Source organism: Trichechus manatus, unplaced genomic scaffold, assembly GCF_000243295.1.
Source record: "Trichechus manatus latirostris isolate Lorelei unplaced genomic scaffold, TriManLat1.0 scaffold00091, whole genome shotgun sequence".
Taxonomy (NCBI): domain Eukaryota; kingdom Metazoa; phylum Chordata; class Mammalia; order Sirenia; family Trichechidae; genus Trichechus; species Trichechus manatus.
In genome coordinates, this window is record NW_004444027.1 from 2,969,127 (window position 1) to 2,987,661 (window position 18,535).

Genomic DNA, 18,535 nt, shown 5'->3' on the forward strand with positions numbered 1-18,535 from the left:
CTAAATGGGCAGCTCCTGTCTGGAGGCAAGATGAGAAGGATACAGGAAATCCCGGGTGGACAGGAGGAGTGTGCTGTCACATTATGGGGAGAGCAGCTAGGGTCATATAGCTACATGTGTATAAATTTTTGTATGAGAAACTGACTTGAACTGTAAACTTTCAATTAAAGCACAATAAAAAAAAGAAAGAAAATAAAAATATGTTGGAACAAAAAATAAAAAATGCTTTTGAAAAGCTCAAAGCTAACCTTTAGTAGAATTAAAATAGGAGACAATGTTTCCAAAGCACTGCACAATTAGAGAAAAAAATACGTATATGGACCATTTTGCAAGAGACAGAAAATGAAGGAAAAGAAAGGAAACATAAAACCAGAAAGCATAAAATAAGAAGAAAAATATATATCATTTACAATAAATGGAAATCAGTTAAATCTTTATTAAAAAACAAATATTTGTATTAGAAACATAGATCATTTGAAAAAAAATCCATTTGATGTGAGAGATATAAAACCAAAAACCAAACCCGTTGCCACTGAGTCAATTCTGACTCATAGTAACCCTATAGGACAGAGTAGAACTACCCTATAGAGTTTCCAAGGAGCAGCTGGTGGATTTGAACTGCCAACCTTTTGGTTAGCAGCCGAGCTCTTAACCACTGCACCAGCAGGGCTCTGTGAAATACATAAGCTGATACAAAATGTTATATATAAATAAATAGGCAAAGGTACATTGGCAAATGTAGACAAAAATATATTAGAGATTACAATATTAATTTTTTTAAATGTACAAACCAAGAAAAAGTAATTAAATAATTAATTTTAAGTACCAAGCAACAGTGTCAACATATGTAAAGCAAATGGAATACTATTCAGTCATAGAAAGGACTTCCAGTTATGAGAAATAATTGGAAGAACATCAATAGCAGTGGAAAAATTTATCATACCTCTCTCAAAGTTTGACAATGTACGTGAAAAATAGAATAATGGATAAAGAGGATCTGAAAAATACCACTATTAAAGTTTACTTAATATGTGTCTATTAAACATGAACTGTATTAAACATGTTAATTATTGGTCCATATTAGGACATAAAAAAACCTCAATAAATCCCATAAGCTTGAAGCTATTTAGTTCACATTATCCGACTACAGTGCAGTGAATTAGAAATTAATTTTTAAAAAGTGAGGGATAAAAACATCAATTATTTTCCAATTAACAAACAACAAAGCCAACCCTCTCCTGTCTGCATGGAACAAAGGAGACATTGAAAGTGGAAATACAGACTGACAGTACTGCCTACTAATATGTAAGGGAAGGAACTAAAAAGTTTACTTAGGGGAAAATGTACAGCTTGGATTGTTTTTAATCTTAAATAAGAAAGAATTAAAAGACAGGAAATAAACCTTCTGCTCAAACTAATAATAAAAATAAGAACAAAATATAACCAGGAAAATAAAAGAAAGAAATCTTTAGAGATAAAATCAATGCACTGGGAAACATTTAAATGATTAATAAATCCAAGACCAGGGTCTTTTGAAAAGACCTATAAAATCCAGGAAACTTCAGTGAAGAAAATACACACACACAAATACATGATGTTAGAAATGAGAAAGTAGAAATAACCAGAAGAAAAGAAATTAAAAATGACAAAATTTCACATAGAATTCTATGCTAAAAAGTTGCATCCCAGTGGGAAGGAAAATGAAAAATAAGAAAATAAAGATTATCAAATCTGACAATCAGAATAGACCACTATTCATGGAAGAAATGGAAACCAGTCTCACAGAATTGTATCCATAAAAGGAGCTGTGCCCAAATGTTTTATGGACAAGTTCTCTCAAACCTTCAAGGAACACATAATTCTTATGCTATTTAAACAGTTAGGGATCATAGAAAAAAGTGAAAAGTGTCACAATTCACTTTATAAAGTTAAAATAAACCTGAAACTGCTATGTAACAAAGACAGCACAATAAAATTATAGACTTATTTCACATAGAAATAGAATTGTAAATCAGAAATAAATACCTATAATAATGCAGTAATATAAAAAAGAATAATGCCTCCTGAGTAGAATTTAATCTAAGAATACATGGGTAAGTTAATATTGTAAAAATAAAATTTAGCAGTAGGTTAATATTGTGAAATAAAATCTATCAAATCAGTGTCAATAGAAAAGCAGCATTTGATAAAATTAAAAATTCATTTTTGGCAAAACTGTAAACTATAGGAAGACACTTCATATAATGAAGTGTACTGATTTAAAACCAGTAGTCAGTGTCATAAATAATGTTGAAATACCAAAGTAGCATTTCCCAACTTCGTTGTTCTAAGAATCAGTTTTCCAGGAGATGTTACTACATGTGATTAAAAGTAAAGTGTTCAATTAGTTAAACAACAGTTCAAAAGTAATTTGAGAAATAAATAGAGAGACATGTCATATTCCCTAACAGGAGATCTCAGTGCTGTAAAGACAACACTTTTCAAATTAATCTATACATTCTAAAAACTATAAATCAACATCTGACTGGATGTGCATGTGAGTGAGTGTGAGTGTGTGTGTGAGTGTAAGTGTGAGTGTCTGTGTGTGTGGTGTCCGTGGGAGCAAGGAGTAACTTGACAAAATGTGTCCAGAGTTTCCTGGAAGAATAAACTTGCAAGAAGAGACAAGATAACTTTGAAAAAGAATATTTATCCAGGGGCTTTGAATCAGAAAATGCTAAAATGTGTTATGAAACCACAGCAATTAAAATAATGTGGCACCAACCCCAGAGTAGAGAGACAAATACATGGTACAGAAATGGGAGTCCCAAAGTAGATTCAAGATTCTTTTTAATATAAGAAAGATGGTCTTTCAAATAAGACAGGAAAGAATGGGTTACCAGAATTCAATAAATCTTTTGAGGATATCTAGCCAATCATTTTAAAATAAACACAATTAGACAACACACGCCAAAATACAAAAATAAATTCCAGGCAGATTACAAATGATACTCTAAAAGAACTAGGAGAAAATGTAGGTTATCTGACCTACATCAGGGAAGATGTCTTCAAGCATTCCTGAACAGGCACAATCCATGAAGAAGAAGATTAAAATATTTCACTACATAAAAATATAAAATGTATATATATTTTTAAAAACCCAAAACCAATGTTTTATGGTTTTTAGGAATATATAAAAACACCTTACATAACTTGGAAACCCTGGCGGCTCAGTGTTTAAGACCTACGGCTACTAACCAAAAGGTTGGCAGTTAGAAGCTACCAGTCACTCCTTGGAAATCCTATGGGGTAGTTCTACTCTGTTCTATAGCGTCGCTATGAGTCGAAATCGACTCGACGGCCGCAGGTTAGTTTTTTTGGTTACATAATTTAATGGGAAAAATAGTTGGTAAATGCGTGTGTGCATGTATAAATATTAAAATATTTTTAAATACTCCTCACTTTTATTCTCTTATTCGTACATCTCTCTCTCTCTCTCTCCCCCTGCAACCCATTTGCCATTGCTATTCCATACAAGGTGGAAGCCACCTTAAGAAGGAGGAAGATATCATACAGAGTAGTGTCCCATCCAGCCAGAAACGAAAACCTTCCCTATCTGTCCTGCGGAACTGTAGTGAGAAAGAGGGGAGGAGGTATTAGGAAGGAGTCAGGCATATGTTCTGAGCTCCTCTCTCAACCAGGAAGGCAGAGGCATTTAAGAGAGTCTGAGGATAGAGGTGGCAGCAGAAGTGCTTTTTGCCCCAGTTTCCTTTCTGCATCTCTGGGAGCGTTCCCACAGCTGTTGAAGAGGTATTCAGCATGGCTGGACCCCAAGAGCTAGAGAGCCTGAGCTGGCATGCCTGTGGTATGGAAGAAGCCCACTGGGTACCCCTATGCTCCAAGATCGGGAGGTAAGCATTGCTGAGAATTTGGCTGAGGAGCTTCCCAAAGGTGATCATGGGGGCTGTAGGGAAAAAGTGACTCCCTGGCCAAGCACAACAGAGAGAGTATCACCCAAGTCAGAACCAAATGGAAGTCATAGTCAGACCTTGAGAGTCTGGAGTCATAGTAAGGACTGAGTGGGGCTGGGTCATCAGGTGGGGACAAGTGTCTATGGGCAAACGTCCTCAGATTCATCAGAGGACAACAGCAGGATGGCTGGGGACTAGAGTGGCCACTAGACTAAACCAACTGCCCCAGGGGAGGACAGAGCAAAAGTACAACAAAGGGTCACCTGAGACTCAAAGGTCCTCATTTCTTACCCTTTCTCAACAAGCATGAGGTTCTGAAAGGCCCTATGCCTGGTCATCACCTTAGAGGGTGTAAGGGAGAAGGGGAGGACATCTAAAAGGCCGAGTTACTCAAAAGAGATTGAGCATATAAAGACATTGTTTGTTTAAATTATCAGATCAAACTGAGCTTATAGGATTTAACAAAAAGTGTGTGTTTCTGAGGAAGTTCATGAAAAAGATCACATCAGTTTTTGGAAAATATTTTCTTGGCATATCTGAATACAGCATGATAAAATTGGTATTTCAGTATATACGATAAATAAGTGATTGATATCTTTAATGTATAAAATGAGCTTACAGGTCAAAAAGAAATAGAAAAACAGCTTTATAAAAAGTGGCCAAAAAGCACAGACATATGATTACACAAAAGAAGAAATAAAAATAACTAATAAAACTATGGTAAAAATGTTCAACTTGTAAAGAAATGTGCAATTAAAAAAAGTCAAAACATTATTCAAGCGTCAAATTGGCAAACAAAATACCAGGGTTAAAATACAGTGAACTTTCTAGACAAGAAAAAATGTCTTAGCAAAGTGTCCTCTTTTAAATACTTAAGATTCAAGATTCTTTGAATATCAAAACATGACACTATAAAGTAACAAAACATAGGAATGCATTAGTCACTAGTGTTGTCTTCTTCAAAGTAATAATTTGTCTACCTACAGACTGATTTGAAAGAGTCATCTCTTGTCCCAAACACTGTAAGAACTCGTTATTGTTGTCTTCTGAGCCTGCAGCACATTCTTTTGAGTATTTGGTAAATCCTCATCGACAGATTCGTCTTTTGGAAAAGTCAAAATTAATTTCAGCCAAGTCTGGTCACAATATTTGTGATCACAAGAAAGCTTTTCCGATAAATCTGCTCTCGAGGCACCGACAAAAGAGGCATCCAGAGCTACGCAGTAGTTCACAGAAATAAATCTTTTAATCAGCATATTAGAAGGATTGCACTTGTTAGGATCTCACCTGTCCTGGGTAAAGTTCTCCTGACTCGTCTAGCCACGTCTTGTCATTAAGCATTTGACATTTTGAAACATAAACTTGATTATATTATCCCTGCTTCATGGTCAGCTTAGGACAAAAGCAAAAACTCGTAAAATGACTATAAAGGCTTGTTTGGTCTGGTTCCTCTCTCTCCAGCTTTACTGGACACCAGTTATCTCTTGACCTCTCAGCTCTGGCCACACTGGCCTTCTTGAAAATCCTCATGGACATTAGGCCCACCCTGCTGGAGTTGTTTCCTATTCTTTTCCCTCCCTCTCACTTTTAACTACTGAACACACACTCTTTCTACAGATCTCCACTCAAGCTTCCCAGCAAACCTTTTCTGAGCTGCCTGCATAGGGCCACTCTTACCCACAGTCTAAGTTTGCAAGGCAACATCCACATCCCCTTCAATGCAATTTACATAGTTTGGGATTTTTTTATGTGGTTATTTGATTAATGTTTATTTCCCCCTGGAGATTACAAGCCTCCAGGAAGGCAATGACCCTGACTGTTTTTACTCAGTGCATTGCACAAAGCTTGACACATGGAAAGTTCTCAATAAATAATGGAAGAATGAAAGAGAAATGCTATTTGATACAAGTGTGAGGTAGATATTCTACAAGATGACCACAATTCCCTCATCCCTGCTACTCCTCCATGGAGTGGTGAGTCTATGTCCCCTTCTCTCGAACCTAGATGGCTTTGTCACTTGCTTGGACCACAGGATGAAGTGAAAGTGACATCGCCTAGCTGTTAAAAGGTCTGGCAGCTTCTGTCTTTGCTATCTTGGAAGAGAACTGGCATTCTGTAAGAAAGTCGGTCTAGACCACGGGAGGAAGAGAGTGTGGCACCGAGACTGACAGCAAGCTCTGGCAGGCTGTGCCCTGACTCACTCCTGACTCATGGAATCATGAGCCATAAAATGGTTGCTGCCTTAAACCATTAAGTTTCAGGGCGGTTTGTGGTGCAGCAAGAGTAACCGAAAAACTGGACTTCTATCTTAAAATCATAATGGCTATCAGATTCTCTTCACACTATTATCTCTAAAAGGTCAACCTTTTTGGTAACAATCAGGGGCCTTTGTGCCTGCAGCAAAGCAACATTAACCTTTGGTTATCTTGGGTAGCCACAAAGAATCAGTATCATTACGTTAGCATCATACTTGCCCCTTTTTCCTTGATGTGTTTCACATATAACCTCTGAAATTTTGCTATGTATTTATTTGTACAGTTTTTTCAGGCTCCATTAGGGCAGGGATGTGTCTTGGTCTCCAGTGATTGTCTAGCTGCCTGGCACAGAGTAGATGTTCAATAAATTTTTGCTGAATGAATTGAATGTTCCCACCTGATAACCCCATTGCCAGTTCTACCTTCCCCAAACAACCCACTTAGAATGCATTCTCGCTCCCCACCACTGTGCTGTCTCTTGTCCTTTTCTCACATAATTCTCAAATATGCTATGTCCACATGAGCCCCATCTCAGCCCACCGCTGCATCCTTTGATTTAGAGATAATAGCAATGCCTTAGGTCCAATGATTATGCCAAATTTTGTACTCAAATAAGATAATGGGTGTAGAATATACATGTTCAATCAGTGTTGTATCCCTTCATCTCTTTTTTCTGATGGTCTCTCTTCCTCAGATCTCCAAGTGTATTTACCCTTCATAAAAACATCCTTATGCTGACGTTCGTTAGTAATGTTCTGTTAGTCATATGAATTCTGATAAAGTTAACATTTATTGCCATCTAGCCTGTGTGTCAGGCACTGTGATAAGCACTATGCTGGCCAGCTGACATGTATAGTGTCCCCCGTTCTATGAAAAAGACAGCCTAGGTTTGAATCTCAGGTCAACCTGCTTTTTTCCTCTCCAACTCACTGTCTCTGGGACTAGTGAGTTATAGACAAAAGGATGAAATAGGCAAAGACAATGCACACATCAGGCCCTGGAGAGACATTTTATCTTGTTTCATATGTTGAAGGCTAATGCCTTTGTATTCTGTCTGTTCATCTCCACAATCAAAACCTGTTTTGAAAAACATTCACTCTATGGTATAAATGACTGATTAACAACCTTAAATGTGATACCAACCCTCCCCAAGGGGTTCTGAATTTTAATCAAACATTTACGATGCAAAAAGAAACAAGGCTAGCAAGATTTAGACTTGGGAGCAGGCAAGCCAGATCCTACCTGCCATCACACTATTCAATCAGCAACAAGCCCACCTTTGGTAAGGAGGAGAGAAGCATGGGGGCAGTAAGGAGGCAAAGTCTTCTCACAAAATACAGGAGGGATGTGCAGTGTTAAAATTGAGTGGTACTTCCCTGGTAAGTCTGGTGGGTTGCTACTGCACATGGTGCTTCACCTCTCAGTTCTGTATACCACACTCATCTTGACCCCTGCTTTCAGCTCCTAATCCCACTGCTCTCCAGCAGTCTAGAGCAGACTGATAACCTCTTCCTCCCGAGAGAGTACTTGTCATGCTTAAGAGCTCATGTCCCTTGTGGAAGCTAATATAATGGCATATTTATCTTCTGTTTCCCTTCTGCATGAAAAAATGTACATAAAATAGTTAATAAAAATAAGTAACATCCCACTGATGGCCCAACAGAAGTAATGTTGCCTCCCTTAAACTCCTGCGCAATGTTGGTGCCTTTGGAAGATTCCACAGTGAGTGCCAGACATAATCGTTATATTCTTCAGCACCTTATAATACCACTTTGAGGACTAATCTTATAAACTTACAATAATTGTTCACAATTTCTCTCCTTAACTAGATTGTGAGGTCACTGAGGACAGGGAGTGTATCTTTTCATCTTTTTATTCTCACTGTCTAACACAGTGCCGGGTACTTACTACCCAGTCAATAAATGCTGGAAGAAATGGTCTGTGACTCATTTGGTGTCAAGAGGAACCTGTGGATCACAGATGGGTGGGTTTAGGGATCTTTCGCCCTACGGAACTGCCTAGTAGGACACTGTTAACTACATGTTTTCCATTTCCATCTTGTTGGCCCACCCTAATTAAGATTTAAAGGAAACCCCACTGATTCCAAATGCTGTTTTACCACAACTCCCTTTCACCATTAAATCCTCACCCCAACATTACTAACTCCCTGAGAGACCAGTTCCAAGAGGGAGGCTATAACTAGAAACAAGAGTCCACCTTCCTCTAGAGGACATCAGGACCCAACCCATTAGTCCTCATATCCCTGTTTAGCTCAGTCACCACCAGAGTCCCAGGCTGCCAAGTCACCTATCATCACCTAGACCATCCACCATCTGACTCTGTATGTCCCCTAATCTGATCCAGTTTTCTAACCCTTCACAGACTTGTTTAGTGAGTGGATGAATGAATAAACATACAAACTTCAGGAGAGAGTAAAGGATGGGATGCAGGGAGGTGGATAAAGAGGCAGTGGCCCAGGGAAAGAATGTTATTCAAATAAATTCAAGGCTGTGCTATAATTCCAGGAGCAGGGTAAGCAATAAAGAGCAGGCACAATGGAAGCCCAGCTAGTGGACTGAGAAAGACCTCCCAAGCAGCACTGCTGAATAGAAATGTGTGCAATGATGGAAATGTTCTCTGTCTCTGTGGTGTAAAAGAGTAGCCACTAGCCACGCATGGCTAGTAAGCATTTGAAAGGTGGCTAGTGGATTGAAGAACTGAATATAAATTTTATTTAATTTTAATTAACTTTACTTTGCATTTAAATAGCCACATGTGGCTAGTGGCTATGATATCAGACAGTGCAGCTCTAGAGCCTGAAGAATGCCTTCTTTCCACTTGTGATTTCAGGTTGCTGACACTTACCTCACCGAGTTGTTGAGAGGACTAATGAAACAAAGTGCCTGGTAAAACGTGTGGAACATAGTTAACACTCAAAAAATAATAGCTGCTATTATTGTACAGAGCTGCAAATTAAAATAGTTTAACTACAGGTCATTTTACTTTGGCTCTAAGGCATTGGAAACCGACTTTTATTCATTTTTATCGTTACCTTTTGCTTCCTGTAGTTAGTGGATAACCAATGTGTGGGTCTATATTTGAGCTCACAAACTAAAAATAGCAAACATCCATTTTAGGACTCATTGAAGTCTTTCAGAGGTAGATGACTATTCCAAGTGGATGGGTTTGCTGATACTCCTAATGAGCTAATTAGCTTTGACAATGCTAATTTAGCATATGTAAAAATTGGATTTGTAACATTATTGTATTATTTTCAAACGGTGGCATCTGCAACTTTCTGAATGATTCTGGGTAAGAGTAGTGTTTCTTTGAATACTTACTATTCAAATAAAGGAATAAGTATCTACTTATTGGAAATATGATGATTTCTTTAAGGCTTAAATCGGTTTGGACATAAAATTATTATTTTTCCCTGTTAGTGGCTCACCATACTTTCTTCCAATTGAATCCAGAAAATAAAATTAATATCTTGATATACAGGATAAGCAGATCATACCTAACGCTTACCAGATAATCTAATCTAATGTTACACGTTTGTCCAGAATAAGCATGCTGATTATTTTCAGGTCAAGAGAATTTCCAATTCATAGCAGAGGTTAAAGTGTCATCCCACAGTCCCTGCCTAAGTGCACGGTGAAAGACTTGAAAACCAAACCAAACCATTGCTATCCAGTCAATTCCGACTCATAGCAACCCTATAGGGCAGGGTAGAACTGCCCCATGGAGTTGCCAAGGCTGTAAATCTTTTAGGAAGCAGACTGCCACATCTTTCTCCTGAGGAGCCCTGGGTGGGATAGAACCACCACCCTTTCGGTTGGCAGCCGAGCGCTTAACCACTGCGCCACCAGGGCTCCTTTGAAAGAGGGCAGATGTATTTAAATTCAACACAACGCTGAAGGCATTAAGAAAAGTCGACATTCTTATTGAGGAGACCAATTAATCTGCATCAGCTGGAAGCCACTTTACAGTATTCGAAAAAGTGCCCTAGGACAATATAAATGAGAGAATTCAAATCCACGTTTTTACAAGGGAGCCTTTCCAAACTGCCCTGGTAAGCTCTGCTGTTTGAAATGCAGATCCTTCGTCTTCTACCCCTGTCTGTGATCTGGGGTAGCAGAAGGGGAAGAGGATGAAGACCCTAAGAACGAAGATGAGGTGTTGCAAAGACTTACCAATTGGCATCACTAAGAAAAAAGGCAGCCAGCAGAGGACGAAGCAGCCGACCACGATGCCCAGCGTTTTGGCCGCCTTCTTCTCCCGGGAAAACTTGAGGAGCCTCACCGAGAAGTGCGTCTTATTCTTGGCGCTGGATGCTCCTCTGCTCCCTGTGGGGGCATTTTTCCGATGGATGCGGAGAGTCACCTGCTCGGAGTCTGACTTGTCAGTCTTGAGGCCAGACTTGAGGCCTCGACTCTCCCTCTTGGCCACCACGTAGACTCGGCAGTACATGACCAGGATAATGGCCAGCGGGACGTAGAAGGAGCCCAGAGCCGAGAACAACACGTAGCCTGGCTCTTCCGTGATCTGGCATATGGTCTCGTCTTCGGGGGCTGGCTGCCTCCAGCCGAACAAAGGCCCTATGGAGATGACCAGGGAGAACGCCCAGACGCAGAGCAGAGCCATGACACCCCTCCTCTGGGTCACGATGGTGGGGTATCGCAGCGGGTAGCTCACGCCAATGTAGCGGTCAATGGAGATGATGCAGAGTCCCATGATGGACGCAGTGCAGCACAGGACGTCCACAGCCGCCCAGATATTGCAAAAGACCCTGCCAAAGGCCCAGTAGCCCAGGATCTCGAAGATCGCAGAGAAGGGCAGCACCGTGGAAGTGAGCAGAAGGTCGGCCACGGCTAGGTTGACGATGTAGTAGTGAGTGACCGAGTGCAGATGCCGGTGGCAGGCCACGGAGAGGATCACTAGGATGTTTCCCAGCACCCCGAAAATGATGAGGCCCGCTAAGATCACCCCAAGCAGGATGGCCTTGGAAATGTTCACCGGTGCGGGCGGGTGAGTGCAGTTGGAGCTGTCGGAGGCATTTCCGGAGAGAAACACCATGGTCCCAGGCAGTGCCAGACCAGGTCCGGCTCTTGAAGGCCACCCCCGGGCTGGGGCGGAGGCCAGAGCGAGAGAGCAGAGTCAAAAGATCTCGGCACTGGGGAGTCCTGTCCGCTGGGTTTGGCTGGGGGTGAGAGAGAAAGCGCGGGTGGGAGGCAACCCCAGGCAGCCCTGGAAACCCTCAGAAGGCAAGGTAAAAGGGCAAGGCATTAAAGATGACATGGCCAGGGACGGGCGGGTTTGCCCGCGGACCCTCCGCACCAGCTGCGCTGGGCCAGGGTCCCAACTCCCTTCCTACCCGAGGTTTGGCGCAAAGCTCAAGGAAACGCGTTGTAAATACGCAATCAGAGAATTACAGGAGTCGGCTTTTCTGCACTGTCTGATCCGTCCCAGTGGGGAGAACATTCAGCATTCTGTGCACAGTTTGGAATTCAAAAATCCAGCGCCAGTCTCCCCCCAAACCAGAGGCAAGGCCGGGTCTGCCGTCGAAGTTCAAAGACCGGGACTTTTGGCATCTGGGCGCTGCTCCCCGCCCACATTCACCGATAGTCTGGCTGCCCTGCCACTGAAGAGGATGAGGAATGGGCTCGTGCTAGATCCAGATTTTAGGCGAACGGACTGAGGCTCGTGGCTGTGAAATGTTTGCCAAGATCGAGGCGGCTGCTGAGCGTCGTTTGCCCTCTTCCTCCTGAAACAGCCCAAAGTGAAAGGCTCCTGTGAGCCAGGCGCCCTGAGGGTGGCCTTGCCCAGCTCGACGGGCGGTCGGACCCAGGCTGGGAGTCCGGCGGACTCTGCGGTGGGGAGCGGCTTCGCCCGGCTCCTGTGGAGGAGACCTGGGAGAAGGAGCGTCGAACCCTTCCCCCTCCCGCGCCCTAGAGACTGGGAACCTGCCTTCGCACGCTCCGCGGAGCTTCCTCTGGCCGGGTTCTAGATCCGAACGAAACAGATACCCCTACAGCTGCTGCGCTCTGCTGCCTGATTCCGAGCTCCAGTACCGCGAAATTAAAACCGCCGAAGCCCCCGCTGTGGGACGCGGCTGGCATGTGTGTCACGCAGAGCCGGAGGAATCTGGAGGATCTATCGGGTTACCCTTTGGACAGGTTGCATCCCTGTCACCTGGAGGGGGCGGCCTGGGAGAAGAAACCGCTGCGACCCGGGGACCGCAGGGACAGTGCCTTGCGCACGCTCACGCCCGAGAAATTTACACTTAGGCTCTGCGAAGCGCGCCAGTCTGTGGACAAGCCAAGCGGGCCTTAGAGCCAGGTCCCAAGCAAAGTCTGGCAGGTCTCCAGGGCTGAACGCGACCCCAGGTTGGCCCAGGACTCCTTTCCAAGCCACAGGGTCAGCAGCCCCCACAGGACTATAGCCGAGATGCCCCACCTGGGCTCCTGGAAAGACGCGGGGGTGGGGGTGGGGGTGGGCATCCCTGTGCAGAAGGGCCTTTGTAAGTGGTACTCACTGCGGGTTTTGTAGGCATAAAAATCAAACCGGCGAGCCATCGGACCCGGACTTTGCAGATTTTCTGAGCTGGGGCCACAGTCTGCGTAAGAACCCTGTTTCCACAACTGCAAACCGACCGCAGGGAATCGGGCTGGAGCGGGGTGAGCAAGGGACGTGTTTACCTTGCCTTCTAAAGATTCTGGGTTTGGTCCCTGAGGCGGAAGCCCCGGCAAATGTTACTAAACAAAACCAAACCCGCTGCCGTCGAGTCGATTCCGACTCTTACGGACCCTATAGGACACAGTAGAACTGCACCATAGGATTTGCAAGCAGCAACTAGTGTATTCGAACTGCCGACCTTTGGTTAGCAGCCGTATCTCTTAACCACTGAGCCACCAAAGCTCCCCAAACCTCCCAGATTGTCCTAAAAACAAGCAACTAGAGAAATACGTTTTCCCCTACCTGGAGTGGTAAATAAGGAGTTAAAAAGACACTTGTTAACTAGGAGACAACTTCACAGAATATACGGGAGAACCAGGTGGGAGGAAGAGTGTTGGTATAAAAATGGGTGAAAAAAGAGGGGGGGCTTGGGGAAAGTGGGGGTTCTGGCTCACCTGGAGGCCGGGGGAGATCTGTCCTCACCCACCTGGCTCTGCTTTATGTCTACACCCCGCTCCCAGCTTTGCCGCTCACTCACCTGGAGAGCCGATACGGAGCCCCACAGCCAGCGGTCTGGTGGGAGCAGACAGGGCTTCGGTCCCAAGAACTGCTCTGCCACCTCCTCTATGGGGAGAGGAAAACAGGCGACCGTCTCTCCGTAGAACCAAACCCTGGTCCTTTTGCACCAGCTGACTCACCCCTCCACCACGGATGTCTTTAAGCTCCTGTTTCGCTATCTCTTTACCTGGACATTTTAAAATAAAGAATGAAAATAGGAAGAAAAAAAATACAGCCAACCAATAACTCCTCAATCACCCTTTTAATATTCAGCTTTCAGACACCAGCAAAGAACCGCAAGGAACTTTGCAGCTCTCGCTGACGTAACACTGGCGGCAATAGTCCCAGCTAGTACCGTAATCTCCTGGTGTTACCGTATTTCTCTGCCTCAACGAACACCGGTGCCTACTACCGTATATTTTTCTTTTTTCTCCTGCCAGAGTGGGATGGGTCCTCGCTTTCCTTATAAAAGGGGGTGGGGGTGGGGGGTTGGTAGTAAATTACGTCCTTAAATGGTCTGATTTTGAAAATATAGAAAAATTAACATCCTGGCAGAACAGATACTGTATGGTGTGTTCAAAGAAATGTCTGGTAAAAGTAGTTTGAACAGATTGATTCCATTAACACTTGGACTATGTTCTGTTAAAATCAATAAAAAGCAAATTGTTATGCCAAATATATAGGTAAATTATATTATTTGCAAATGTTTTAAGAAGGAATTAAAGTCAATAAAATTCAATAAACCTGATCGCAATAAAATTACAATTCCAGCAACATTAAGTGAGCGTATCTAAGTCTTATTAAATATAATCCATTTCCCACTTATTTAAACAAATGCATTAAAGGACATTATAGTCCCTCTGCAGTTTCGTATATGAGTTAGTATTTTTAAAGTGCCACGTGTTCTTTTTCACTTCTCATAAGAAAATTTATCCTTTAGAGAGTGTTGCTTCTCTTGAATTATCTTTAATTCATTAATAGCTGAAGTCTTAAACGCTTAAATAGCCAGTCTTATTTGCATTTTTTCTAGTAAATTCCATGTCTATCAAATAATTGAATAAAGCCTGTGAGTTTCCATTTGGGAAAATACTGGAATTTTTTTCCAATCTGATTCCCACCTTCTAAGTCATCTTTCATTTCTATTTCTTCAAATAAAATGCACTGTTCTTTTTTTCAAATATTTACTACCCCCCAATAAAGCAGAAACATACTGGGTAAGGAGATAGGTAACCTGGATTCTTCTAGCTCTAGCTTTCACTGTTCTCTCTGACATTCAGTTTCCTTAGGTGGAGGCTGGAGTACAATTCCCTGTGAATCCTACACCTTATCATTTAATATGTATGGAATGTCTGGTCTTCAGAAATCCAATCAACCAGAGGGATATATCGTTGTTTAGTTTCATATTCATTAACCTTAGGCCATGAATCTGAGTTCTCCATTAAGATCTGTTCCCTGGTAGATAAAGGAAGTAGTATTATCACCAAGAAATGCAACTGAAAATTGCTCAGCTCTGCAAGGTCAAAATTTACAAAGGTCTTTGAAACTCCCAGTTTCTCCACCCACGCCACCCCCTAAACACAAACATGCACACAAATCCCTCCATCTCTCAGTACTTAATGGGTCAGTGCCAAGATTAGGAAAAATGGGCTCTTCATTTTTTGCTTGGTTTCGTTTATGCTATCAGGTTGTTAGTTGCCATAGAATAGATTCTAGCTCATGGCAACCTGTGTTTGCAGAGTAAAACTTCTCCATAGGGTTTTCAAGGCAGTGACCTTTAGGCAAGCAGATCGCCAGGCCTATCTCCCGCAGCTCCTATGAGTGGGTTTGAACCACCTTTCCACTAGTAGTCAAGAGATTTTAAATCTGCTTCTCTGCCTGTGAACACCAGTTTTTGCAGAACTAACTTTCAGAACCAACTTTTTGGTTGTTACCTACAGATTCATAAACAGAAAGTTCTCCATCTGTTGGCTATTTTTTGAAGAATGGTTGGCATGGATGTCCCAGAAGATGTCTGAGTTAGAGACATGGGTAGGTGGAGTGAAGAGAGTAGGCTGTGGAGTCACAAAGATGCTGTCCCTTCCCTGCAATGTGATCATGGCCAACCTCAGCTCTTCTGAGTCTTGGTTTTCTAATTTTTAAAGGGAGACAATGAAACTCTACAGGGTTGTTACTGGGACCAGATGAAATTTTATCTCTCAAGAATGTAGCTTATGATGCTTATGAGCCCTTTCCGTTTCTGATCTTTTTGTGTATTACTTAAAAGTGAAACACACATCTAACCCAGAGTAGTCCAAATCCCACATGTAACACAGATAAATTCAGCCAGAAACATGTGCTAAATGACCTGAGAATTATACTTGGGCCTAATGGTGCAATCAGAGTGAGTCAAGCTGTACCCAACTTGGCAGAGTAGGGAGAGTTGGCCCTGGCCACTGAGCGCTCCTCCTTTTCTTCCCACTTCTCCCTTGCCCTGCATCTTGAGGGGTCATGAAAATGTATGGGAACACCTCAGCCCATGCATCCAGACTTGGCCTTGGCCTTGGGCCTCAGGGTGTACTTCTATGATGTGGTCTGCCCTTAAGAGGATGGACCCAGAACAAAGGTCCCTAGTCCTGAAAGTTGCATGTGGCCATTTGGAGCAGAGAATTCTGAGACCCAGAGCATGGTTTAGAAGGGGGGTGGTGGGGGTTGTAGGATCCAAATGGGCATCTCACCTTAGTCCCATGGACCCTTCGCCCAGTGAGGAGGGCGATGGCCAGAAGGAGTCAGCTGTACTCTCTAAAGCCTGAAACCCAAGGCAGAGGCCCCTTTTGCCTAGGTCAGATGTGTTACTTTGTACACTTTAGGTATGATGGAAGTTGAGGAATCCACCGAAGGGGGGCATCCAGGAAGGTTCATGGGATGATATTGCTTGACTTAACACTTGAAGGATAAGCAAGATCAATCCAGATGAGTAGGCAAATGTGAAGAACGAGAATCAACGGCAGTACACAGTAGAGTGGTGTGTGTTCAGAAACAGTGGAGGGACCGGTCTGATTGCACAAGAAAGGCCAGGCAATCATTGACTTACACCACATATCTTTGATTGGTAGGACTCTGTTAGTGACCAGCAAGAAGATCAACAAGGCTGGGAGGTTTTGAGGGAAAAAACAAACAAAATTTGTCAATCTTTCTCTTAGAAAACAATGCACAATGGAATTGGGACCTGTTTTCTGGGTTTTATGATTCCAAGTGACAGAGTAGAGGACTTAATGTTAGTATCCACCAAAAAGACCTGGCTTTTCAACAAATTCTCCTGTGGCTTAAAAAGATAAAGTGGGAGGAAAACGAAAAACATTGCTCAAAAAGATATTGATGCAGTATCAAGTCACAATTCTCCAAACAAGCGTAGTGTTCTAATCCTTTATCGAACTGAGAATAATAATTCTGTCTTTGGCATCATTTGTCCTGTTCATTCTCATTTGTCTGAGAAAATAACTTGCTCCAAGTCTTGTGAGTCTCATCATTCCATCCCTACACTGAAGGAATATTATGGTGGGAATATGAGTCAAGTCAGTCTTCAGCTAGATCAGGTAAATTATTCCTTTAAAACAATATAATTTTACTCTCACTTAGCAAATGTGAGTTGAGCCACATCAGCCAAATTCTCTCAATACCTTTTTCAAATCCTATCTGAAGAGAGAAGTGAAAGATCTAAATCAATATCTGTACCAAATGCAGAAATACTTTACCTCTTTTCTTCACCTGCTAATGGGCTGTTACAGACACATTAAAATGTTTGTTGACCTGTATTTGATTATAAAATACATATTAATAACAGCATGTTTTGAAAAGTCAGTAATGTATGAAAATAAAAAATATCTGTAGTATTGCCACTGGAGAAATAGGCACTGTTAAATATTTTCCCATTTTTTACCCATGTGTATCAATTATATACATAAGAAATATATATACATATATATACTATGTGTGTATGTATAAATGTATATATACATTATTATAATACTATGATCATACACATCTTCATATTATTAAATTTCTGCCAAAATATGATTTATAACAGCTATACAATAATTGCATTCTATATATAGTCATGATAAATTTAAGTATTCTATAATGCATATTTAGATTTTTCAAAAATTTCTGACCTAATATACACACAATGGAATACTATGCAATGATAAAGAACAATGATGAATCTTTGAAACATCTCACAACATGGATGAATCTAGAAGGCATTATGCTGAGAGAAATTAGTCAGTTGCAAAAGGACAAATATTGTGTGAGATCACTATTATAAGAACTCAAGAAAAGGTTTAAGCACAGAATAAAACATTCTTTGATGGTTATAAGGGTGAGGAGGGCAGGAGAGGGGAATTCACTAACTAGATAGTAGACAAGAATTATCTTAGGTGAAGGGAAGGACAACACACAATACAGAGGAAGTCAGCACAAATGGACTAAACCAAAAGCTAAGAAGTTTTTGTGAACACAACCAAACACTTACAGGGACAGAGTAGCAGGGGCAGGAGTCTGGGGGCCATGGTTTCAGGGGACATCTAGGTCAATTGGCATAACAAAGCTTATTAAGAAAGTGTTCTGCATCCCACTTTGGTGAGTGGCATCTAGGTTCTTAAAAACTTGTGAGCGGCCATCTAAGATGCATCAATTTGTCCCAATCCACCTGGAGCAAAGCAGAATGAAGAACACCAAAGACACAAGGAAAATATTAGCCCAAAAGACAGAAGGGCCACATAAACCAGAGACTCCAACAACCTGAACCAGAAGAAGTAGATGGTGCCTGACTACCACCAATGACCACCCTGACAGGGAACACAACAGAGAGTTCCTGATGGAGCAGGAGAAAAGTGGGGTGCACAACTCAAATTCATGTAAAAAGACCCGACTTAATGGTCTAACTGAGCCTGGAGGAACCCTCAAAGACATGGCCCATGGACGCTCTGTTAACCCAGAACTAAAACCATTCCTGAAGCCAACTCTTAAGGTAAACATTAGACTGGACTATAAAACATAAAATAATACTTGTGAAGCGTGTGCTTCTTAGTTCAAGTAGATATATGAGACTAAGTGGGCAGC

The 18,535-nt window shown here is 42.0% G+C and overlaps 1 protein-coding gene across 2 annotated transcripts in view; it reads right to left on the minus strand.

The window, feature by feature from the left end:
- The window catches only part of ADRA1A (adrenoceptor alpha 1A), a 126,131-nt gene extending 114,417 nt beyond the window's left edge, over positions 1-11,714 (minus strand). The window contains exons 1-2 of one of the 2 annotated variants that reach the window (XM_023736720.1): positions 10,399-11,708; positions 7,750-7,757 (exon numbers count right to left, since the gene is read on the minus strand). In XM_023736720.1, coding sequence (XP_023592488.1) covers positions 7,750-7,757; positions 10,399-11,281 — 891 coding nt within the window. In that variant the 5' untranslated portion in view covers positions 11,282-11,708. Of the gene's footprint in view, positions 1-7,749; positions 7,758-10,398 lie in introns of those variants that run through there. The other variant, XM_004382172.1, reaches the window with a different exon arrangement.
- Between the last annotated feature and the right edge of the window lie 6,821 nt (positions 11,715-18,535).